Below are 25,276 nucleotides of genomic sequence, written 5' to 3' on the forward strand. Positions count from 1 at the left end.
TGATATTTAAAAATAGCACAGTGATATATTTAGCACAGTGATATTGTGCTAGTGAGCTGAAGAGCTTTCGTTGCAAAAAGTAAAAATTTACTTCTCATACTTGGGCTATTTTTGAGTGCACCCCTGGCCCCTGGGTTAACAAAAATATTTCTAATTTCAAGATTTAATAAATGATGCACAATTTTCCCTAATTTGCTTCCGTTTTTATGAGAGAGAGTAGACTCTCAACTGGATGCTGTCACTTTGTGAAACACTCTTTATTTTTAGCAGTGTAGCCCTCTCCTCTCAACAGCATAGAGGGAAATTTATGTTGGATATTGTAGGCCAACTGCTTCATCTTTTAAATTGGCTAGAGCTTCATCTCAGTTGTCTTGCCTTTCCTTTCCGAGAAGTTTCTCGACCAAGAAAAAACAAGCTTTAACTTTGAACTTGCTGTTTGCACTTGATTTTGCCAAACGTTTTCCGCTTTCCAGCCACTCTAACTTAAACAAATAGAGGCTCTACAGGTAATACAGAAATAACCAACCTCCTATGTGATGTATTTTTGAAAAATGTCCTCCTTGCAACTCAAACACAAGACGGCAGATTCGTCTCTTCTGTACATAATGGTAGTTTTTGGAATGAACCATTCGGCAAATCGCCTTATTGGCTTATGTGCTTGATTCAAGCAACATTATACTTATTGCATTTTTTAGATATTGCAACAAAAATCTTCTAATGATTTTCACAGGAAATTTTTTTCAGAAGATTGCGGTCACAAGAAGTCTTTGAAAAAAAACACCCTTATAAAAATCAGAACAAAGAATTGCAATGTCTGGTCTCGTTACCATGCAAGAGCTGTATGATGATGATAGCCTCTGTTCCGATTGCTCTTCAGGAACCTGTTGCTACTGGCCCTCTTTATCACAGTAGTAACGAAGGTTTCTTAAGATCTGATTGAATCAGTTAGGGCTGAAAAGAAGAATGTCTTGCGAACCAAAACTTAAAAGCTTCTACTTGGTACCAAATGAATGGTACTGACGTCTCTAAGACATTGAAACTTAAAGAGTTCAAATGTGGCACATTTTAACCTCTTGGGATTTTTAAGACATTGTCACGTACTATTGTTCAGATCCTGCTCTTTCAATTAAAAAAGCAAGGAAAACCTGACACAGAAGATGCGAACAGGCGACTAAATAAAATGCAGTGTTATTCTCGTGTACTATGTTATCCACAATCAACTATGGCTGATTACTAATGATCTAAAAAGTGCAACTATGAATCACCAGCCGAGTGCTACTTGCAAACGGGACCTAATAAGAGTGCATCAAAGCTTTACTAAAATACAAACATGAAATCCAATTGAACACGTTGACGGTAGTACCCAATCCATGAGATTCGACGGAATACTTTGAATCACAGTAAAAAAGCTAAATTTCCTCACTTGTTGTCATATTCCTGGAGGAGAAACACAATCTAGCTTAAAAGCTTAGATAGATATTGTCACATTTTAGACAATGAAATTGCTGCTTTCATGACAAACAGTTCAGTCTATGGCATTTAAAGCTAGCGATATCTGTTTATTCATTGCACCATGTTTGCCGTGATTGTGCGAAAGTCTGTTTGCAAGTTCTTTTATGTCCATTAAGTATGAGTGACATCTTCTACATTTTTGATACCTGCAAAAAGATCCATAAAAATAAAAGCGAATTTACAATATTTGAAATAGATCATTCTTTACTTCAGTCAAATGAATTCTACAGTTATCTAAATTAATAACCAGTACGACGACGAAGAAAAAGGACATCATGTATTCGTCAAATTCTTGTTACAGTTATCTAAATGTAAAGGAAGTAGTATTTTGCCAACAACGTGCGATATCAAACGGCAGAATGAAATGATATTTGGACACCTTTATCCCCTATTCACAGACATCTATCACCTCTATCCATAGAAGCAAAGTCCCCAATGCATAGTTAAACAGAGATGCTATTTCCAGGGCCCCTATTTCCCGTTAGGCTCCGCATCATGGAATTTCATTGCAAAAGATCAGTCGTTTTCTTACCTTTCCTCTCTAACGATATCGCATCCCACTGAAACAGGTGGGGCGGCCATGTTGCTTTTTATGACTGGCGCAAAACTTTTTAACACAAGCCTGATGACGCTGCATCCAGTCTCTACGTAGCTGCAGGTAAAAAAGCGAAAAATCAAAAACTTTTATCGGATACTGCGAACTCTGGGATATAAGTGACGATGTTCTAAATACTATGTGCTATCTAGCTTTTTGTAAAAAATTTCCCCACGCCTGTCACAATAAAATCAATCCCAAAACAATTTGAACTATTTTGCCTGGTGTTTCACTTGATTGAAATGATTGTTATAAAATGACCCACCAGCACTTATTCTTCATAAAACTATGAAAGTAAAACTTTTGAGACGACCTATTTTGAAATTGTCTTGCTAAAAGATCAGTGGAAGCATCACCTTAAGGGGGGCGACAAGTGTTTTTTCTAAAAACGGCGGCAGAAAGATCGAGTAAACTTAAAATAAAGAAAATTGAAGAAAAAATAAACCTTTCATATTTGCTGCTAAGCATCTCTTTCACTTGAGGCAGCACCACCACACATATATCAAGATTCCAAAGTGTCCTGCAATAAAAACGCTTGGATAAAAAGGCATCCGGCGGTCTCCTCAACGACATCAGGCCTATCAATGATTAGGTATTGCATTAGGCATTCTTAAGCGGAACACTATTGTTTAATTTCCTCTAGCATAAATGTATTATTTCTTTTAAAACTTTAGAAATTACTAGGTTTGATAAACAGATAACTAACAGATAAAACAACACGTCTTTTTTATCTTGAACAAAACGAGTAGGGAAGAATATTGGTACCTCAAAATCAAAACTTTCGAGCAAATAAAAACTTTGGTTTGTAATTCATGCAAAAAGGTTTTAGCTAGAAACAAGGTACATACTGTTTCAAAACTAAAACATTCAATAGATCGATAAGAATGGCTTGGTCAGGCATGGATGCAGCAGTCTGGACAGCTGACTAAAAATGAAAGACACTTTAGCTTTAGATGGAAATTCATTAAAAACGAAATAGGCTTATCGTAAGTTGCTAACTATTTCAAATACAAAATTTGCCATTTACAAATGCACTGCAAATTATTCTAAGGTTTTCTGTATTTTCGCATTACCAGAAGTGACAAAAAGCGATTGTCAACGACTGCCTCATGAGGGCCTTTGGTTACAATGACATACTAATACTGACAATAGCATACTGATAGTAAAACAAATGGTACCAGTGGAACGAACCTTAATTTCTCCATCTGTCCACATCTGACCGATAATTGATAAGTTCTTTAGTCGAGAGGTCATTATCGTGCAAATAGACTGGTGACCTTCAAGAAAAACACAATAAAACCATCAAAACTCCTTACAGAAGTCTCTTCTTGATCCACTGAGGGTGCTGATAGCGGTTCTTACAGCTAAACTTCTGTATAGCCGAAGAGCGAGGTCGACAGACAAAACAGATTCCTTCTTACTTAATTATATACAATAAAACTTTCGTCTTCTCACACATTAGTCTTCATTTCATCTAAACCCGCCGCATTCCATATGGATACCTACCTTTATTTCACGACAAGCGGCAAAAGAGTGCGCTAGAGAAGAAAATTTTAAAAAATAAATTACATAGATACACCACCATAGTTAATAAATATAAAAAATTACTTTTTCTAAGCAGGCCCATCGTAGCTTCATCGCTAATGTGGTGAGACGGTAGATCATTCCGTACATCCTTTCCTATCTTTGAAATAACCTGGAAAGGGACAGAAAGTGTTTTCAAAGTGTGAAAATAGTGAAAGGAAGACCAAAAACACAATTTTAAACTGATTTTTCCATGGTTTTCTAGATAACTTAAAAATTATTCCTGTACTTGGACGCTTCGGGTGAGAGGTACATATGAAGTTTATAAAAACAGCATTTAAAGGAACTTGACAAAAGATCAGTTTTGAAATCCGAATTTTGTTCAGTGTGCATAAGAAAAGGGCATTATGAAAATGAAATCATGCAGTACATACCGGCATAAAGTCATTTAAGTTCACTCCTGCGACCTCACTTTCAGGCCTAGCCTTTTCACTGTTCTGTTGAAAGGGCGGCTGAGCTGAGGAAGGATGCACTGGTCGAGGGTCAATGTAAGCCTTTTCTCGCCATTGCGGGTTGCTAGGAGCTTGAGGTGTTGGATCCGGTGAGGGTGGCTGTCTTGAGGGCGCCCTCGATTCTTTGGTTTCGACCTTTGCTGCAACTACATTTTGGATTTGAGGCTGAGGAGCAGGCTCATGCGAGGCTACTTCAACATTGGGAGGCTGTTCTTTGCCTTTTTCTCCTTCAGGGGATATTTTGCCTCTACTCTCGGGCTTCCCTTTTTCATTGTCGCCCTGAACGATGATAAGAAACAAATTTTAAACAAGCATAATATTTTAATAAGGTCATGATTATAGACTTGCATCATTCACAGACATACACGCCCACATACTGTTCGACTCAAATGTTCAGTGCAAAAACGCAATGGGTTCAGTAAGAATAGTTTGGTTTGACTCTAAATGGTAAAGAAAACATTTTCGCGTTTGTATGCAATAAACTTTGTGGCAAAGTGTGAGAGAAGAGCTCTGCAGGAAAGTAAATTTTACGTGATCTAAGTCGAATCAAAGTTATAAATGTCATCTAAACTTATGTATTAACATCAAGACGATTTTTACCTTTCGAGACTCTGAAACAACAGGATCTGAAAGAAAAATTCAAGAATATTAACACCAAATAATTATCAACAATTACTTTCATCTTAATACTAAAGAATTTAAGTGACATTGAAACAAACAATTGATATCTTACCGGCACTTTTGATCTGTTCATCCGGGGCTTTAAACGGCTCGATAAGACGTCTTTCACTTGATGGCGATCTTCCTGTAAGGAAAGAATACTGATCAAGATCTCGTCTTTTCTGGTCAATTCAAATAGCATTAAAATTGCATGACGATAAATGCATTGGTAAGCAATAGATCAAGTCAATTTATCTATTAATCTAATTTTAAAACATACTCAAATACTACGCACGACTTTGAATACTGTTAAACAAAGCAAAAAAACACAAAATGCAAAGGATTCATGAAGGCCCTTGAAAGGAAGTCTGGGAACGAGTCCTTACGTAACACTGCCGATGGCTTGAAAGCTTTGTCATATGTCACAGGCTGGTCGTCATCCTCCACAACTGCCGCAGGCGTTTCTTCTTTTACAGCGGGTCTGAAATGCAAAATTATAGGAATTCAACAAAAAGTTTCAAAAACCTTATGAGGTGCCTGGAAATTCTCATACAGTTAAATGAAAAAACTAGTAAATTGACTTAAAAATTTGAGCTAGAAAAAAGTAACACTTACTTTGGTTTTGATGACGTCGTCCTTGGTCTTGTATTAAAAGATTTCCTTTGAGGGCTGTAACCAAATCAGGTATTAATGCTAAAAATATGACAACTGAAATACTATCAGGTAAATATGGAAAACAGTTAGAGTTTTCTTTTGTGCTCAAATTACGAGAAAGCAAATTATACATGAAAATAATTAACAGAACAAACCTACCTTTGTTTACGTGAAGCATTGGGTACAGGAGCATTTCCTCCTCCTGCAGGATTGACTGCTTCTTCTGGTCCCTGTTTAATAAATAAAAAATGAGTAATTTCCTTTAAGAAAACTGAAGCAAAATTTCAGTTTCATCCACCGAAAAAACTCTATTAAGCCCCCATTTGTTATTTATTACTTTCAGTCAAAGGGGGCTTTAAAGATAGGGGGCTTATTAAAGAGGGGGGCTAATTAATTATTCAAAATAAAACATATTCTTAAAATGCCACAATGCTCTGAGAATTATTCGAAAGAATCAACATCAGTATCCTCTTGACTTAAAAGGCGCACAAAGAAATATTTACAGGGGCCATATTTAATGCACATGATATTATCATCATCACACCCGTCAAGGGACCCACTCAATGCGCATGTTTTTTTGTCAGAGGCTAAAGAGGGGGAGCTTGATAGAGAGGGGGGCTTAATAGAGCTTTTACGGTATTTTGATTTTGACCCTTCGGTATGTAGAAAAGAGCCATTCTGAATGCAGCTCAGAGTTTCAAGCTTGATGCGATCATTAGAACTTTTGCCTGAAGATCACATTAAGCGCGAAATTATGAGTTCCATCTTAACACCTTCCTGCTCTACGCATCAATGCGTGTACGGCATCGAGCACAAAATGGCGAAACTAAAATCGAAATAAAATAGGGAAAACGGTTCAATTTTAACTGTATTCATAGGCATTCTTTTGAAATGCAAACAGATGTGTAGAAATCGACAAACGACTACTGATATAGCAAATAAAATAACAAAATTCTGAAACACACCTTTTCCTTCTTCAAAGTCTGTTCCCTTTTATCAGCATCCGAAATTGACTCCGGAAGATGCTAAACAAGAGTAGAACTATTTTAGCTACCAAAAAATATCAAATACACAGAATGAAAAATAAAGAGTTTTTGATAAGCAGTATCAAAGCTTGAAGTATTGAATAAAAGAACCTACAGAAAAATGCATTGCAAAAATTAGGAATAAGAAAAGAGGTGAAACATACCGCTAAATCGATAACCCAAACAGACATATTAGTTTGTGCAAAGGATGCTCCGATCTGAAAAGGAAGCAACAAGAAAGCGCAAAATATAATTCATTGAAAGCTTTTCGAAGTTATTTATTACATCAATAAATGTACTGTAACCCAGCTCAATAAACTGGAAATAGCAGCTAAATATGACATTAATGTAAAATTCTAATATTTTTTTCATTAAGTGATTAAATATTTATCAATATTCCTGGAAGCATCTGAGCTTCAAAAAATGCTGCTTCATTATTCGCTTAATAAACGGACAATGCATGTTATGCACCAGACCTCAATATGCAGACTCACCATTTGATTTGATGAAAACACCATGTCGCTTACTTTTCCCCAGCCAAGAGAAAATGAATCATAACATACTTTTGGCTCCCATCCATACACCTAGCGGGATTCAAGCAAACATTGGGATTAACTGCATCTCAATAGTGGCGTAAATAAATATTGAACAGAAATATAAAATGCCAACTGCAATAAAGTCTTGAAAAAACACAAGTTAATTGAAAATGAATAACAGAATTATCATTTGCTGTTTTCATATATCGCACATTGCATAACACTTCAAATATTTAGAAAATAAATTAACGGATCTTTAATTTTAACATACTAATGAAAATCAACTGATGCAGTCAACAAGAAAAAGGCACTTTCAGTCAGAAAAGAATGGCACAAAATACCAACCCTCAGCGAATCTTGCGAGCCGCTAAACAAGCAGTGACCCTCTGGATGGAAAGAGATAGCCCTGTAACATAAACCACAATGTCAGTGTTTTATCATTTATTCACAGTGTTAATGAAAGCTGTCGCAATAAAAAGAATTTGGGGAGAGGTATACATTGAATAGAAGATTTCTTACCTCACGGAAGACTGCTCGAGCTCGGTGGTTGAGATTAAGTCGAACGTCTCAAGATCCCAAAATTTGACAGTGCTAGAAAAATATGACATTAATTTTATCATTATCTGTCAAATATACTATGATATATACATTGAATGTATTACGAATCGCAATGTACACGTCATTTATGCACGCAGTTTCATGAGCACCCTTGATTCTAGCAAGAAATTTAAACAAGCAAGAAATTTGGTTAAGCAGGAAACAAAACGAGAAACAAGGTGAAACAAGGTCTTAAGAGCAAATGCTTTAACATTATACAAACAAGGAAACCTGTAGGAACAAACAATTCGAGTAAGTCAAGAGTGGCTTTCATCTTAACTTGAAACATTATTAGCGTCTATGTGAATTTATTTAACGGCACACTGATTTTCAATGCAGCTTTTCAAATATATAGACATAAAGTTGCTAAATCGGGTATGGGGATTTAACACTTTAACACTTGACTCGAAAAGAAAGCTTTTGGAATGGGGTTTATGCAGTGCACTTTCCCTTCAAAGTTTTCCCGCCCGCTTTTTCTGGGAAGCTTTTATATTAAGATTTTCTAAATGTGTCACAAATTCGCCAGTAAGAAGGAAGCAACAGCCGGGGGTTTCTTATATTGTACTGCATGACAGAAAAGTTGAGATGCGGCTGAAGAAATATAGCAAATACAATAAACAACTGAAAGTTACCGATCAGCACTGGCAGTTGCTAGAAGAAACTCTTTAGGATGAAATTCAATTTTGTTGACAGCACTTGTATGATCTTTAAAATCATTGAGAATTTTGCCAGCAGTTAGGTCCCAAAGCTGAAAGAGATTTGGCGATTGAAAACATCATTTAAACATGTATGAAATTTAGCAGAAGATAAATAAACTACGTAAGGTAGTCTGCTTATATGATGTATAGTCTATAAGGGCAACGAAAAGATTAATCATGATATAAGTAAGGTACAAAACTTACTTTTGCGACGCCGTCTTGTCCCGCAGAAATAATCCATCTGCCATCTGGACTGAATCGCAAATGATTAACTGAATCAGTATGACCCTAGGAAAGAATAAATGGAAAGTTAAAGTTGCAAAGTATAAAAATGAAATAAAGAGGCCTTTAGACGAAAACATTCTCCAGGTAAGGCATTTGATAGAAAGCTGTTTATGTCCCAATTAAAGCCATAAAAAAGCAATTGGATATACAAATATCGATCTGGCATTGAGTTTTGACATGTAAATACTGCCTGTCATAACTGAGACATACAAGCAACGAATACGGCTTAACTCAATTGAAAGACTTAACATGTGGATCCAAATTAAAGTTGCCAAAAGAAAGACATGCTCTTTGGATTATTTGTTGGATTGTCTGAATTCATTAATGGAGAATATAAATCAAAACCTTCAACAGGAACAATAAGAAATGACAAAAAATACCCATGATGAGGAAAAACCATCATCATAAGAAATATATTATTCCTAAAATGTGTTTGAAAAAAGGAAGGAACAAAAGCCCAAAGCCTTCATCAAAGAACAGCTTACGGGACATAAATGGAAACAGCAGAAACTAAAGAAATTTGTCAATATGAAGCAAAAATTGCATGGCAAAAACTAGGATATTTTTCCTTTCATTATCAAATGACATTTAACAATGTGACAGATGAACGACTGGAGCATGGAAAACAGATGCAAGAGTTACAGAGATAGAAACATAATTAGACATTTATGAGATTGACATTCTACCATCTGCAGTAAGAACAGTCGGTGAATATAGCTTTTTAGATAACATTTCAAGATGTAAGAAAGAAATACCACAAAATTAAATGGTTAGGCTCTGCAAAACTGAAATCAAATGTAACAAAGAAAGGTAGAGCTCCAAGTCATATCAAGAAAAGTAGAGCAAGATACATGGAACAAAAGAGAGCATTTAAATACGAGAATCTGAAAATGCCAATACAGTTTTACAGTACAAAGTTGTAATTTAAGAAATCTATATAACTTAGACGGGAGATCTGACAAAATCTACACTAACCTTATATGTGAAAATACAGCCTTTCCTTTTTACATCCCAAAGCTGAAATCAACATTGATTGATAAAGATACAGATTATCATTTTGTCAATAAAGATATTTGATTTGATAAAAGAAATTTATCAAAAAATCTAACATTAAAAGATCTTGCTCAGCTACACATTTACCTCTGATTGATTTATTCTTTGTGAGGCAACAAAGTGGCATGATATTTTGTAACTCATAGTGCAGAAAAAAATTATAGCCCATCACAATAAAGATATTAGAAATTTTGAATTAGCGCAAATGGTACCACTAGTAATAGCATTTCAATGGCTTTCTCACATTTTCAGATGCATTAATGAGGTATGGTTTCTTATTTGTATGAAAGATTGCCTGTCAACGACTTCAGAAAGCCCAGAGTGCCTACATTACCTTAAGATTTGTGTCAGACGATCCTGAAGCAACAAAATCTCCATATGGGTGAAAGTCCAGGCACTTTATTGATGATTTGTGACCAGTTAAGGTTCGAACAACTAAATGAGATATAAAGTTATCAATTAGGACTTTAGACAACAATCAAATAAAAAATAAGATTGCAATAATATTTGAATCTTTTTTATATGTTAAACTTAAATAACAGTCATCTAACCATTTAACAATATTATACTTATATAAATCTAAACACAATGGTTATTCAAAATATGTGCAGACATGAATGTATGCATTGTCTTTTTATTCTATGAGATGAACTAAATCTTTTATATTTTTCAAGTAAAAATTTACAAAATTTGACCTACTAATGGAAAACTACTCATGAAAAATAAGACTTGTCAATTAAAAACCTTATTGAAAGGATTGTTAATTGCAACCCCAGATAATGATAAAGCAAGAAAAGCACAGAATATCAAAATCTTGAGAGCCTAAAAATTATCTGGTAAATGTAAGATCAGAGTTTGGAAAAGGAAAGAAATGCAAAAGTACACACTTTTAGCAGCTTCTAAGTCCCATATTTTTAGTGTCCCTGACTGGGAGCCAGCAAGAACAAGTTCTTCACTATTGTTAAATTGTACACTTTCCACGGGTGCTGTGTGGCCAGATAGGCTCTAAAACATTGAGGATTGAAACATTAATTAGAAATGTGAAAAATAACTTAAATTTAGTTACTGTCCACAACATTTTCCATTTTCCACTGTTAAATTTATTAGCTTTGAAAGTAGACTTCTATGACTGTTACATCTAAATTAATCTGGCCAATATTTTTGTCACTAACAAACTGTTAAAATACAATCAAACTTTCACACATTTGTGTATACAATCAAACAATTTTGTGTATTTTGAACCAGAAAGTTAGCCAAATTGAAAAGCAATGTTTTCAACATCAACTGGAGCTCTACTTTGAAATTACTGTGGTTCTAAATTCTAACACCAAAGTATGACACTGCTATTGCAGCCAAAACCAAACCTAGGAACAAAATAAAACAAACAATACATACGACATAGAGAAAAATAGAAAAGCAATTAAATGAAAAGGTAAAAATTGACAATCTTTAAAGCATTTACCATTATTACATTAGGCTTTCCAACTGCCCACATGTTGACTTTCCTGTCTTCGCCACCAGTAACAATGACCCTTCCAGAGGATGGACCAAGTGCCAAGCATGTAACTTGTGAACTATGAGCAACATTCTCCTCTACAACAAATATTGAGATGCCATTAACAAAGACTCAAAGATGCATTTCCAATAATTGAGATGTCAACATAAAGTAATAACTGCATATAAACCAATGCATACACTTTATAGAATATCATTTATAAACTTTATTGGCATATACATAAATATAGAAGCCTGGTTGGTATGTCAGAATGTAAGAAGCACTGACATTTTTAAAATTCATACTTCTGTCAATGTTTTCAATCACTAAACCATTAATTTATGGCCCATTTGTGTAAATATGTTTTGTTAGTATTCTTTGCTACATTGTTGTTCACAAAAAGCATGGTTTGATTTGATTAAGTTAGTCAGTGAAAGTTAGTGAAAATTAATAATACTAGCTTGCAATGCTGTCAAAAAATAAATTTATCAATAAAGTAAATCATATATATATAAATTATCTTACTGGGTCTCTACTTTGTATCCTTAACAGACAAAAGTTTGATTAATGTTTTTTTCAAATTAATGCCTTGCACCAATAAATTCTTTACAGTATGGTGTTAGCATACAAAAAAATTGATGCATCAAAAACATGAAGTATATATCTTATGGTATTAAGTCACTAGAGCATTTTAAAGCCTGTAGACTTGTAGACCTAAGCTGTGACTTCTTTAATGTAATCCACTTTAATTACAATCACCATATTTCCTGGACAATAAGACCTTGCTTATCTTTGTCTAGAAAATTTTAGCCTATTTTTGAATAGGCTTATTTTCAAGATATTTGCTGAAAAAGATTGAAAAAGAACGTGATGAGCAGAATAACATTAATTTTTAAAAATGGGGTACTTCAAAATTGATTTAAAAGTCAGGCTTCTATATTGCTTGTATTACCTTTACCTGTGATGCACTTCAAAACTTCAGTGTAAAGTTTGTAAGATAATGCCTTGCACATAGATGCTATTTTTAAAATGTTGCTTTCAAACAAATAGCAGATTGCATCATGTGCATTGCAATGACTTCATTTTAGGCCTTTTCGTTTGATGTGAGCGATCACTCATGATCATGTCAGCACTGGCATGAACCAAACCACACAAGTGGTTGATCATTCGATGGTGTGATCAAATGGTAAATCTCATCAATTAAACCATTTCTAACTTCATGTTTTGTGATGCAAGGAAGTGACATAGACAATACAAAGCTGGTATATCAAAACACAGGAAATATATATAAGTTTAATTAACGACAAAATGCATACGAAAATTAATTCCACCGTGAATGTTTAAGAATACTATAGGCACTTAGTATTTGAACTACAATAGCACTTGAAGCATTTTCTGGGCAGAAGAGCCCTTTTAAAAAAATTTTGTGATCATCCAGCAATAACATCTTTATGACCTTTGCGATGTAGACCATTTTTATGAAGGAAGCATGTTTAAATTGAGCATTCAATCATTCTTAAAGCTCATTGAAATAGTTCATTTTCATTTGATTTTACCTACACAAAAGTTAATTATAACAGGATCATTTTATTTTTATAAATATTATGAGAGTTTTAGCATTGTTCATTATTATTACTAATTTTGGTGCGATTGCTAGCGCAAGAGAAATCATGCGAGTGGTGGTCCACTCACGTTGGCTATTTCTTACCAAAAGGCCTGCTTCACTTCATCTCAGCTTATTGCTGAGGCAGGCGTATTATCGTATTGCCTACTAGACTCTCTTGGCCCATTCTTGAGTTAGATTTACTGTTAAGGTTGTCTATTTTCATTGCAATATGTTTTCAGTTCTTTTAAAATGCTCTTTAGCAAAGTTTTCGTGGGGAAAGAAATTTGACATAAAAACAATAAAATTCGGATACAAAATGTATAAATAATGCAGTAGAAATCTGAGGAAGTAGAAAGTATGCTTTAAAAGAGTAATGATTTAACAAAGAATAAAAAAACAAAAAAGAGAAAAATTAAAGTATTGCTTGAAAACCCTATACTTTTTCAAAACTACTAATTAGGTCCGATCTATCACTCTTGAGATAACAGGACATTAAGAAACCGACGCGCCAGCTTAAAGTGGATTAATATCACGGCTACGATCCAAATTTTGGGGATATGACGACCAAACCTGCACCTGTCAGTGTCATATAATTGAAACAGAAATTATGATATGATGGAAACATGAATGTGACTGAAATCAGACTTACGCAGCTTCCAGACACGCTTTCCTTGATTTGCCATTTTCCTTTTAAACCAATTCAACTCTTTTTTCTTCGAATTCAGCTTTACATTGCGCTTATCATACGTAGTTACCACTAGAAACAACGAAAGCTTGTCTGTCCAGGTCCTCTTCTCGCATCCCTGCGTCGAAGTTAGGCCGTGGATGATGTCTTTAAAAATTAAATTTATTTAACGTGAGCCAGGCCTCTTTATAAAGGATGTTGAAATTGTAGTGTTTATCTTTGAACGTTATAAAAATATTGGACTCCTAGAAGGTTTCCTTCTAAATTCCAGCTCAAACAACGCCTGAAATTTGCCGCTACACCTTCACGAGAAGACAAAACGACATGTACCTCGTTTCCAAACTTCTCCTTGATTTGTGGTTGTTGCTGTTTGTCATCATTTCGCCAACGTGATCTCCAGTTGTCAGAAAAATAAACGCCCAGTGCTTGCGATGACATCGTTAAAAACTGAACTGGTTATCAGTGAAATGGAAAAAAATGAAGCTAACGTGCCCTCAAAAAGGCCAAGGAGCATATCTTCGCGCCCACAAACAAAAATACCAGGCGAGTGGAGACAGCGAAGAGACAACATTATGTCACTCAGCAAGACAGATTATGCTACAAGAGGTAAAAAAATTATTCGGGACCTCAGTTCAACTCTTGAAAAAGACGAAAATGTTACAAAAGTAATGTATTTACTTTATGAAAAAGCAGTAAAGGACGTATTTAATTTTCCGATAGCTGGGCTGCTTTTCGAAGACTTGGGCTTACAAAGCAATTATGATGGGGAAGACCAATGCCTGAAAATGTTTGGCATGCTACAAGATGCACTGCAAACTGGGTTGTCGGAGTTGAAAAATAAACTTATGCTGTTAGAAAAATCAGATGGCGTAGAAGTTGGCCTTGTGTTTCTACTTTTTTCGCTCTGGAAGCTACAGAAATTGAGAGGTAGTGATGGTTCTATCTTCAGGGATTTGCTCGTGAAATTGTTACCAGCATTTTATGCCTACACGCTAGCTGTCAGCAAAGACACTGAAAAAAGATTAAATGATGCAGTTGTAAGTGCGCTTTGCCTCACTGTTCAGGTCACAAAAAATCAACAAAGCTCAGAAAATGAAGGTCAGATTGTAGAGAGTGTTGCTACGTTTTTGCGAACCTGTTGCTTAGACACTTCCATTACCGCTTTTGGAAAGACTCAAGTTATATACACTTTGGAATGTATGACTTCTACATGTAGCAAAGAAAAACATGCAGCAAGTCTTGAATATTATGCAAAACTTTATGCTCAGGAATGCGAAAAAAGACAATACCTCATTAATGCTATGGAGCAAGTATTTTGTAAGTTATCACCAAAAACAATTAAGAAGAGTGCTATTTTAAAGCCTTTGCCCCTCAAGGAAAAGAGACTGTCACCAGATTTGGTGAAAATCAATGGAACCAATGGATTATCTCAGCATAGTGTGATGGCACATCAAAAAACAGAAGATGTTTTCAAAAGTGAAAATGTTGGAAAACTTCCAAATGCCACTGATCAGTTATCACATCAAGAAGATACTGAGAGAAGTTTGCAAAAAGAAAACTTGTCACCTGACCTTATTGACCTGACTGATGAAATGTAAGCAGTTTTTATTATTTGATAATTCCTTAAAAAAACTGACATGTTGGTTAGTGACAGGATTTTCAAGACGAGATTGTCTTGTCTTCAGCTAACTAAATAAAATATATGTGCTTGTTGGATTTAGTGGTAGGAATACCTTTACTCCATTTTGCTTTTTACACATTTTAGAAAAAAATGACCAAATTAGAGCTATTTAGGCACAATTTAGGGATCATATTTTGATTTTCAGTGAACCAGCTGCTGAAATACAAAATCCAAATGAAGATGTAACAGAGTACCTGAAGGTTCCAGAAGAATGTGTTGAAAGAAGTATTGTTTTTATTCTGTGATTTATACCTATACAGATATATGATTGTATTATTTGGGTGTACGATAAGATCATTTTAAGTTGAAAAAAGCACAAAAAAGTGGAAGCATGCTGTTGTAAAGCATCCTGATTGATACTCAAACCAATGTACGTCCCTGACAAAAAACACTGTTACACATCCAGTTGCTCGTCTCTAGAGCAGTATTTTTATCATGCAGCCATGGAGAAAGTCAGAAAAATCTGAGCCTAAGTGAAAAAGAAGTAGTGAATGAAAATCATGCATCTACCTAATTATCAATGCAGAATCAATTTTTGAGCACCATGACCAAAGCCACATGCAAATCCAATGGGACAAGAGACCATGAAAGATATTTTTTAATCCATCCAACCAACATTTTGAATATGGTTTCAGATAAAAAATGGTTTCTGCTATCTTCTACTTCTGACACTTTTGCATGTTGTTACCTGCTATTGATCTTTTTTGCCCATATTTTAGTTCGTGGACATGAAAAGGCGATTTTGAGAAAGTTGGAATTCCAGTCAGATGCCATTATTGAGTTAGGCAGTGGTAGGTTATCCTTGAGTGAACTTAGCCCACTGTAGAGCAAGTATTATTGCACCCTACTGTAGAGCAGATCATTTTTTGCTTTACCCAACAGAATTTGAGTCATTCACAATATAGGGCTTAATAAGTCAGTTCTGAAAGAACCTGACATATATTTTCTTTTATAGCTTAATGGATGGGGGAAGACAAATTAAGTAATGATTTAAAAAGTTTTCAAAGCATAATGGAACAGAAATTTTGGTTCTAAATTGGCTTCAAAACTTTCAAGATTAAAAACTTGAGAGCAGCTTGGTACTTTGTTAGTGAAGTGTAAAAGGTTCAAGGAAGGTAGTATGTTGGATGACGTAACATAGCAATGGCGGCTGGCACGAAAAAAAGATGGTACTAGAAAAGCAAAAGAATTAAGCAGAGCAAACCAGCTAGAGGAAGAGTGGCGCAGGGGCGTGGTCCCTGGAAAATATTTGTTTTTATAGCTAAAAATATGGCCAAATGGTCTTTCTATGGCGGGTCAGAAGTTCTCATACAATACCTTGGTTTGTTTGACGTTTTTTTTTGATGTGATATTGGGAGCTGCAGAGATTAAATGGCCTCGCAGCATTTTATCACTAGAAAAAGGAATCTAGAACGAACGATTTTTTCATTTTTGGATTGTCAAAAGACAAACGGTTTTATGTCACGTTGAATCACGAATGGCAATAGGACAGACTTCTGCAGTACTGGATGAATGAGGTCTAGTACAGTGGTATACATGAAGGGTTTATTCAATGCCAATCCGCTGCCCTTCACTTTTTTGTCATTAATTCAATTATCATAGAAAGAAGCAAATCATACAAAGCAAAGATATTTCGAGCTTTCAAAATAAAATTGTACTAGACTGGTACCACTAGTACCGCTGCAAGCCGCCACTGTAATATAGTTTCAAGGCACTTTTCATCTTGTGTTTGCAGTAGTTGCGTAAATGAGCTAAACTACAGCTAAATACCGAACTATTTAAGGCTGATAGATCATAACATTCAACTGAAAAAGTTACTTCCCAATGCAGAAATGGCAGAAGAAAGGCCTGAAACATCGTCTTTGACAGCACACAGGCTGGTGGCTGGCTCTCTAGGAATTGCTGCAAAAGTTCCAGAAGATGTATTGAAACATGAGAGAGAGAAGATTGCAAATGCTAAAGGTAGATGCAACAAAATGTATACCAACGTTTTGATTTGTTTTATTTGAAGAAAATATATTGATGTAAAGATTTACTTTGCTCATGCTGCATTTCTTGAAAATTATTTTTATAGAGTTTGCTGCTCGCTATCAGCTGTCATCGAGGCAACAAGAAGTTAAGCTTAAAGGGACTTCACAAGCTGTGAAGTTAGTGTATATGATCAACTAACACTTTTACTTTTAAAACATTCGCACTTTGCATTGGCTCATAGGTTCTTGCACAATTAGCATGCTTAGCGGTAGCTGCCTTCATACACAAGGAGAATCTGTCTGTGTTTTGTTGTTCCATGCAATATAACATTTGGCCGGTTTTAAAAAGTAATTGCAAAGTTTTAGAAATTGACCAGTGAGCGTGACTCCACTCACACACTCACTGATTCGCTAATATTGATTGACAGGTTGATTAAACCACTTTTATATCTGCCGATTGCTGGAACAGGCATTTTCATGTAAATGATCAAAAATAATTTCATATCAATAATAATTTTTCTTAGACCTTGATGCTTTTTTTGCAACTGATTATTTGACTTGAATCTTTGGAATGTCATTCACTCAAATGCTCTTTGGTCATATTTGCAGTGCTGCAAAGCAACTTATTAATGAAATTGTGAACAGTACAACGTATTTGGTCGTCAATCTTCCTGGCTTCACCATCAATGAGATAGTTGGTAAGTTTCCTTTGCTAATTATAAAGTTGATGCAAGCAAATTTTCAGTTTCCCTCAAAGGTATTCTTCGCAAATAGGAAGTAGACTGTTTAGCTAATGGGAATGTACATAGCGTTCAGCTGTGATGATCTCATTTAAAAATGGTATGGCTTTTATGCCATAGTTTTTCTTTGCTTATATCGTATTTTCTGTCGTTATAGATACATTGGGAGAAAAATTGAGATCAATCGAGGTAATACTTTAGCAGATTTCAAAAACTGCAACCAGCCCTTTATGTGTTTTGAACAATCTTTTACTGTTTGGCAAGGATAAATTTTTTCATAGCGTAATTGTTGTTGTGATTGTTATTTGATGGGAAATATACCCGTTGTGATTTGAAGACCTGGAAATTCCAATGCGCCAGTATTGCTTTTCCTTACCCGCCAATAACATTTTGGTAAGCCTTGTTACGTCAAAAGTCGTTTCCTTGTAATGTCTAGATTTTTTTGAAGTGATGGTTTCTCCCCACAATTTCTAATTTTCATTAAAGTCGTAACAGCAATTATCTTATGACGACATAGTTTACTTTTTGATACAATCATAGTAGTGTTGCTAACACTCCTCATTACACCCGTACATCACATAGCATTTTTACCTACGTACTTGTAGTACCGCTTCACTTGAAATGGTTTAAATACATATTACCCATTCTTTCCTTGTTTATACGTTGTTCATATGCAGCAAAGTTTCTATAATTGCTGTAGCATACCCTTTGGTGATGTATAGCAGAAACGTAATACCTAGGTTTTGTTTAGACTCTGATGAATGTCATTTTTCGTTTGGTGGAACTCGATGACAGCAACATTGAACTTCACATTTCTGGCGACGAGAAGAGCTGCAAGGTTCGATTTCTTTCCATTTTAAACATACCACAGTGTATGTAAGAATCGCAACGTTCTATAGGCCTATCTAGAAAATAAAACGTTAAATGTTAGCATAAACATTCTGGGCCGTGAGAATATGTAAGTGGTATCAAATAAATGATAATTTTTAAGCCTCAGAGAAGTGGTTTGTCCATTTCTATAATGCTTTGAGAGAAATTTATATTCACAAAGTGTACTGCCTCGTAGGGAATCTCCTTTAACAACGTTGATTGCACAAGGCCACCCCATAAGTAGCACACCTGATCAATGGCGCAGTCGATCAATGGCGCATCCTTGTATCTAAAATTTATTCATCATTCAGAGCTTCAAACCTTGAAAATTCATTCAGAGCCACTGCAACAAAGACAGTTTCTCTAATCCTGAGGATTACTATCTCCAAGTTACTTGTTTGATCGAACTCCTGTCTGTTACTTCCTGTACCACAATATCCAATTTCAATGAGCAACTTTCCATTTTCTGAGTCATATTTAATGCCTACTCTCCCCCCCCTACCCTAATAACTTCTTCTCTTAATGCCGGGCTCTGTCTCCTTAGGAAGCAAAGTCGCTTATTCTGGAATCTATCGGAAGCCTTGACTTCTCACAGGTGAGTACACCAACAAAGCCCAGAATTTTCTACTTCAATGATTTGATATCAGTTTAATTTGATTCGGTTTTAATTGTCATTGTTTTCACCATTAAAGTTGCAGTTTATCAGAAATGGATTTTGTCTTTTTAGGGCTTCCTCTTGAGAATGCCCCCTGTCCTATCACCGATTCTCCCCTCAAAAGAAGATATTTCGCAATTCATTTGCAAACTGATGGAAGTTTGCGAAATCCATATTTTGCTGTTGCAGAACGACAAAAGTAAGTACATTTGGGACCTAGAAATGTTGTTTTAATGTAAATTATTTAGAGGCATTGTAGCAATGAAAACGAAACTAGTTTTCAAGCCACTTAAGTTAAGCAAACTCACTTTTTATATTGGCGCGTTTAACATCAAGTCTGCGCGCAGGCTATCCCTGCATATGATCCATTAGTTTTGCCTTACGAGTTTTTTGCTTGATAAGTATGATTAACTTTGCTACATATAATTTAGGTATCTGTTGTGCATTGCAGGATGGTTTTTCTTTTTGAATGGTGTTTCCCAAAACGTCTACAAGGCTCAGATGTTATTGAACAAAGTGAATGCTGAGGTACTTTTAACTAAATTTTATGGTGTCATGTCAGCCTTCTGCTATTGACTTGCTAACCAGCCTTTAAAATCTTTTTGTTGCTGAGCAGCGTATCATTTTTGCTGTATATAACCTCTTAGACATTCGCTGAAGGACACTTGGCTGGCATTCAAACGGTATTAATTTTTCATTGTCATTGAATTATTCCCACAAGGAAAAATTAAAGCCTAACCTGTAGCGAGATCCTGTAAGTAGAGAAATTTAATGTTTACAGTGTCAATGTCTTAAATATAGTATATCAACTTGTGCACACGTTGTTTTTCCTGCCTTCCATATATTGTGATCTTAAAGTGGCAAGTCTTGCAATGTTTGTCATATTTGATACTTAATTACATTTAAAACAAAAGGGATATTTATTATTAGATCTCTGTATATCATATCATATCTGAACGTAACCAAGTAGCCAAATGCATTCCATCTTGTCTTTTAAGATTTATTTACTTGCAATTCTTAGTGAATTGATATCTAAAGCAGTTATGGCCTAATTTGAAAAAATCGTTCAAAAACAATGACGTAATGTGGATGTAAGTTGATGTTTTGTCATCGGTCTTGCCACCTTAAGATACAATAAACATAATAATTAATTTAAAAGGTCATTATTGCCAAGTTGCAACTTTCTTAGCTCGAGAAATTAGCTGCCAAATCAGGTAATCTGACCACTTGCTGTATATGTATCGTTTATGTTAAGCTTTGGAAATGATGTAGTTTCAATAACTATGACACAAAACTCAAAATAGAGACGCTCTACCTGAACACTTACTGCACGGAGGTTTTCTCAATGGCATCTAAGTCAAAGAGAACTTTTTTATAACTTTGAATTTGCTGCTTTCGATGCAACTAAAGAGATCACTTTACAACTTACTTTGCTTTTAAGAGGTCCTTGTAAGACGTCATAACTTTGTGTTGATGAAAATTGAAACACCAAAATGAATTGCAAAATGCTATCAATGTATTTTTCCAGAATGCTTTGAGCTCATTCAAAAAGCAACGCCTGGTAGGGCAAAATTTAGCTTTATTTTTGCTCTATTTTAATATGACCCTTCATACTGTTGCAAAACTTCGTGCTGTAAAAATTGACCGTCCATACTGATTCATGCAGAAAAAACATGTCTCGATGCTGGAGACTCAACGCAAATACATATCGTCCTGTCAGAAACTGCTCTTCATTTATTTATTTTCTTTCTCTTTCGCATCTTTGTTGTGAATCTTTTGCTAATTTGTATATCTCTCATAACTGTATCTGATCCTTCCTTCCAAAGGTCGTTTTTTCATCAAAAAGCTCTGTGAAGAAGATCCCTGATCTCCTGGAACTTATTGACAGAATAAATGAAGAAGATTTCCTGTCGCCTCGTATGTTTGTACCGCCGTTTTATTTTGTTATAGAATAGAAAACATTTTGCTGAATATGCTTCTTTTAAAAAAGCCAACAATTTTCCTTTCTTCGTTTCCTGTGTTTCTTTCCTTTCCTTATCTACATATATCTTTGTCTCGCGAAACAATTAAAATTCGCATACAAAGCTTTTAAAAAGTAAGTTCTTTAAAGTAAGGTGTTTATTACATAAAATGAAAAACAGACATTATCGATTTTTGTCTATGTTTATGTTCAAAATTTAAAAAATTTAAAAAATTAATTCTTTTAATTTGTTCTTACTAATGATACTGCTGCAAATTACCAACAAATCTTGCAAATTTATGACTCTTGTTTTTATTTGCTGATCATTCTATGAGTTTTTAATCTCCAAACCTTGTATAAGAAACTCAATCGACAGCGCTATTGCGAATATTTAGGCAGGTTGTCAAGAAGCTCAAGCGAAACACCCGAGAAAACGAGGATGTATAGCAGAGAATCACTATTGCAGTATTCCGACTCAACCTCTAGCCGTGTATTGCCAGATGCATTGAAAAAGATCCTTAATGGTGATGACAACATATTCAAAGCTATCATCCTGACACGGGTAAAGTTTTTTCAATATTACTGCTAGCTAACTTTGAACATGGACCACAACTACCAAAGTCGTAGATTTTAACTTGACAACGTGTCATTAATTGTTGCAATTATTTGAAAGAGACAATCCCTTCAGTTCTTACGCACGAAACATCTTAGGGATACGTGCCCGTCTCGTTAGAAGTTTAAAAGTCTGGGTTGACTGTGTCTAACGCTAGCTGAAATATGGCACTTCACGTTTGTTGCGGTGGTGTTTGTTCTGCTAATGATAACTTCCGCATGTACATTGCCTATTTTATCACTCTTCCTTCATTGTTAGACTCGATTAACAGCAAGCCTTATGCTAAAAGACTCGAACCAATCGTTTCACTTATTTTGGCTGACAACGATCTGTCAGGTTTTGCTCATTGCAACATGAGCTATAAAGTTTTAGTTTATTGGTAACTTGTGTACACTCTACACAAAAGATTTATTTGCAGAAATCTGTCATTTATTTTTCGTTTAAAAAATTTATTTTAGTCTCGCCATGGACTTGGTATAGACGATCCAGCGGACCCCTGAAGACCCAAATGGTTCTTTATCTCATAGTTCTCAGAGGCGAGGCATATGCTCAGGATAATTACATGAATGCAGCCCAGTTTTGTTTTTGTGCCAGTCTTTTTGCCAATTTGTTAAGTGAAATTTATTGACAGGCCCGTTTTTATTATATTGCATGATAGTAACCTTATTTATCGCTTGGTAAAAACGTTATATTTTGAAAGGAATTTTACGGAAAAATCCTCTCTAATTAAATTAAAGCTAAAACATTTCCATGTCATTTTAGATTTATGCTTCATATCAGTACATCGTTTTCCAGTTTCAGTTCATGTTTTGTTCGCTAATTAGTTAATACTATGCATATTTTTTCTTCGCATACATGTGTTAATATCAATATAGTTTATAATATACAATTATATATGAAATACTAAACTATTAATTCAGGCCAATGTATTTATACCTTTTTATAGTTTTACCATAGGTACTTCTATACAATTCAATGTACCACATTTCCATATTCTAGACCTGACCTAAAGAGAAGAAATAAATTTGAATGATTTTGGAAACTAAAAGGCATACAGTGTAAGCTTACTCCTCATTACAGCCAAGTTAGCAAAATCCAAGATAGGTCAAAGCAAAGCTCGTACTTAAGGGAAAGTGAAGTTTTACTTGGCACCCATTACACAGGCATAGTCACTGTGTTAAAAATTCCCTACATTCATATACCGTATTTCCTCTAAAAAGCGCTTTTTTGAGGGTGGGCACTTTAAAATTTGCGATGGTTTCAAGGGGTGAGCGGCTTTTTCGAAAAGAGCTCTCTTTGACGGTGGCCGCTTTTTAGAGAAAATACGGTATGCCATTAAACGTCATAAAACTCCGGACTCCACGAAAATGCGAGTCACGTGATTTGCAAAGTAATAGAGTAACGAAATGATGACGTCATAAAATCTGTTTTTAGAGTTTTTATATTTTTAACCCAGAACCTGAAAGAGCATCATGCAATACATCCAGATATGCAAAGTCAGATAAAAACATTACGAATTGGCTGAAATATGGCCACATGAGCACGGGGTCTTTCCCCATCAAACCTCTGTAATTTGGTCTTGGTTTATAACTTTATAATATAACATAACTTTGTTCAAAACTAAAAAGCGCCCAACCTTAGTCTTAAAATCTTTCATTGGCCATATCTCGCCCAATTTTGAACATATCTAATTGATTTTGCCTATTGAGAGGTATTTTATTCTGTTCTTTCATGGATTTTTGATGACGTCACACTTCGGTACTCTATAGTTATAATAGGTTTTGTTAGATTACTGTTCTGTTTCGTTAAAGTTGAAGATGCTGCAGCTACTTAGCAGTCAGTATTTAGAAATCTTTTGTGTTTGCGTCTTTGTGTTCTTGCTTCCTAATCACGTTGAAGTCATTTTCTTTAATGGTTCAATCTCGCTATCTGTTGCATGTTTCGTGATATACAGAAACCAAACTCTGGAGCATGTTGTTAGGAGTGGAAAGCATGACTGTATCACAAGCTATTCGCTTCGTATGGACCGTTCCTGACTTCATTGAAACTTTTTTTGATTTCAACAAACAAAAATACAGGAGCATTGCTTAAAAAATGTTTCAAGAAAATCTCAAAAGAGGCTGAGATTGCAATGCCAAGAGATTGCTTTGTTATTAGACAGGGCATATGGTATAACATTCTAGCAAACTTGCTAACCTTTGTTTTCTCGACGTAATCTCATAGATTAAGCTATGGACTTTCCAAATTCGTCCGGTACCTTTTTGAAAATTCCTTGTTATCACGTGAATGATGACGTCATTTTCATACAAATTTCAACATTCAAAGAATCGTAACTTTTGATGGAAATAAAATAATCGAATGAAACTTGCATTTTTTGAATTAGCTCAAAGAGATCTTTTGAATGATATATAAATATTCTAAGGGGAAGGGGAAATGGAGAGTTCTTCGATTTTTGTGCCAATATTCACTTTTACGTTCTCCTGGATAAGTTGTTCAAGAAAACCGATTTTCACTCGTCAAAAAAGCCTCGGTGATTAAAGCTAAAGCATACATTATCGTTAAGGCAAATAGTCAGTATCTGACGTGTCAGTTCTCTCTTCAAGTGACGTTGTAAAGTCACTCTCCCAATCAGAACTTCTTTCACTAACTTCTGAATTTGTCTCCTCTCTACTTTCTCTCTGCTTCACATCATCCTCTGTCTCGATCGGCCTTGCTGAGCGACGTGTGTTCATTTTCCTCTTCTTACGCGAAGGTGCCACTGCATCTTGTTCTGACTCTATGTTTGCCTCGCAGCCATCCACATCATTTTCTTTCCTCGTCCTAAACTTTGTTTTACTTTGAATCAATGATCTGGGAAGTTGGCTCCCAGTGAACCATACTGGGGTAACAACGGAAGAGTGGTATTTGTTTTCCAGCCAAAGTCATCGATATTCAGTTCAGTCACCAGATACTTCGGGCAATTCAGCCAAGTGTAACATTGCAAATGGATGCGTTTTATCTCATAACATATTGAATCAGGATCTGGCAATAATGGTGCAGATGATTTCACCTTCATTGCTGCACTCGTGTTTCGACGTAAGTTTCTGTTTCCTTTCCGTTATAAAGAACAGTCTGGGTGAATTTCTTTGCACTTTAAATTGCATCGTCTTCGATATTTTTCCCTTTCCCCAATTAATCCATAAGTGCAAGGCTGCTGGCGTTCTATACTACCTTTTCATATGCCTTTACTTTTCCGACATTGAATTCGTAGGCAGTGGTGTCGCATCTGGTTATGGCATGTAACTGAGGTAAAGTTTCGCATACTTCAGAACCAACTTTCTCAAATATGGCCCTAACATCCACGTATCGAT

At 35.3% G+C, this 25,276-nt stretch overlaps 2 protein-coding genes across 2 annotated transcripts; one reads left to right on the forward strand and one right to left on the reverse strand.

Annotated features, from left to right (window-relative positions):
* Positions 1 to 1,188: 1,188 nt before the first annotated feature.
* Positions 1,189 to 13,769, reverse strand: LOC135690564 (katanin p80 WD40 repeat-containing subunit B1). The gene is made up of 24 exons (XM_065208155.2): positions 13,402 to 13,769; positions 11,114 to 11,244; positions 10,539 to 10,656; positions 9,986 to 10,086; positions 9,574 to 9,615; positions 8,518 to 8,601; positions 8,248 to 8,363; positions 7,538 to 7,609; positions 7,364 to 7,424; positions 6,977 to 7,066; positions 6,647 to 6,700; positions 6,423 to 6,482; positions 5,617 to 5,687; positions 5,419 to 5,472; positions 5,190 to 5,284; positions 4,877 to 4,948; positions 4,744 to 4,769; positions 4,066 to 4,422; positions 3,716 to 3,803; positions 3,299 to 3,384; positions 2,956 to 3,032; positions 2,553 to 2,627; positions 2,045 to 2,164; positions 1,189 to 1,658 (listed from the first exon to the last, which is right to left on the reverse strand). The coding sequence occupies exons 1-24, from the start codon at positions 13,433 to 13,435 to the stop codon at positions 1,526 to 1,528; spliced, it is 2,217 nt and encodes a 738-aa protein (XP_065064227.2). The 5' UTR covers positions 13,436 to 13,769; the 3' UTR covers positions 1,189 to 1,525.
* A 33-nt stretch (positions 13,770 to 13,802) lies between these two features.
* Positions 13,803 to 25,244, forward strand: LOC135690563 (uncharacterized). The gene is made up of 14 exons (XM_065208153.2): positions 13,803 to 15,031; positions 15,264 to 15,343; positions 15,838 to 15,909; positions 16,949 to 17,080; positions 17,193 to 17,265; positions 17,698 to 17,786; positions 17,986 to 18,017; positions 18,580 to 18,666; positions 19,243 to 19,293; positions 19,426 to 19,552; positions 19,805 to 19,881; positions 21,180 to 21,270; positions 21,709 to 21,875; positions 22,385 to 25,244. Exons 1-14 carry the CDS (start codon positions 13,869 to 13,871, stop codon positions 22,424 to 22,426), a joined length of 2,283 nt encoding a protein of 760 aa, XP_065064225.2. The 5' UTR covers positions 13,803 to 13,868; the 3' UTR covers positions 22,427 to 25,244.
* The last annotated feature ends 32 nt before the right edge of the window (positions 25,245 to 25,276 follow it).

Source organism: Rhopilema esculentum, chromosome 4 (genome assembly GCF_057945365.1).
Source record: "Rhopilema esculentum isolate cy_ngs chromosome 4, ASM5794536v1, whole genome shotgun sequence".
NCBI lineage: Eukaryota > Metazoa > Cnidaria > Scyphozoa > Rhizostomeae > Rhizostomatidae > Rhopilema > Rhopilema esculentum.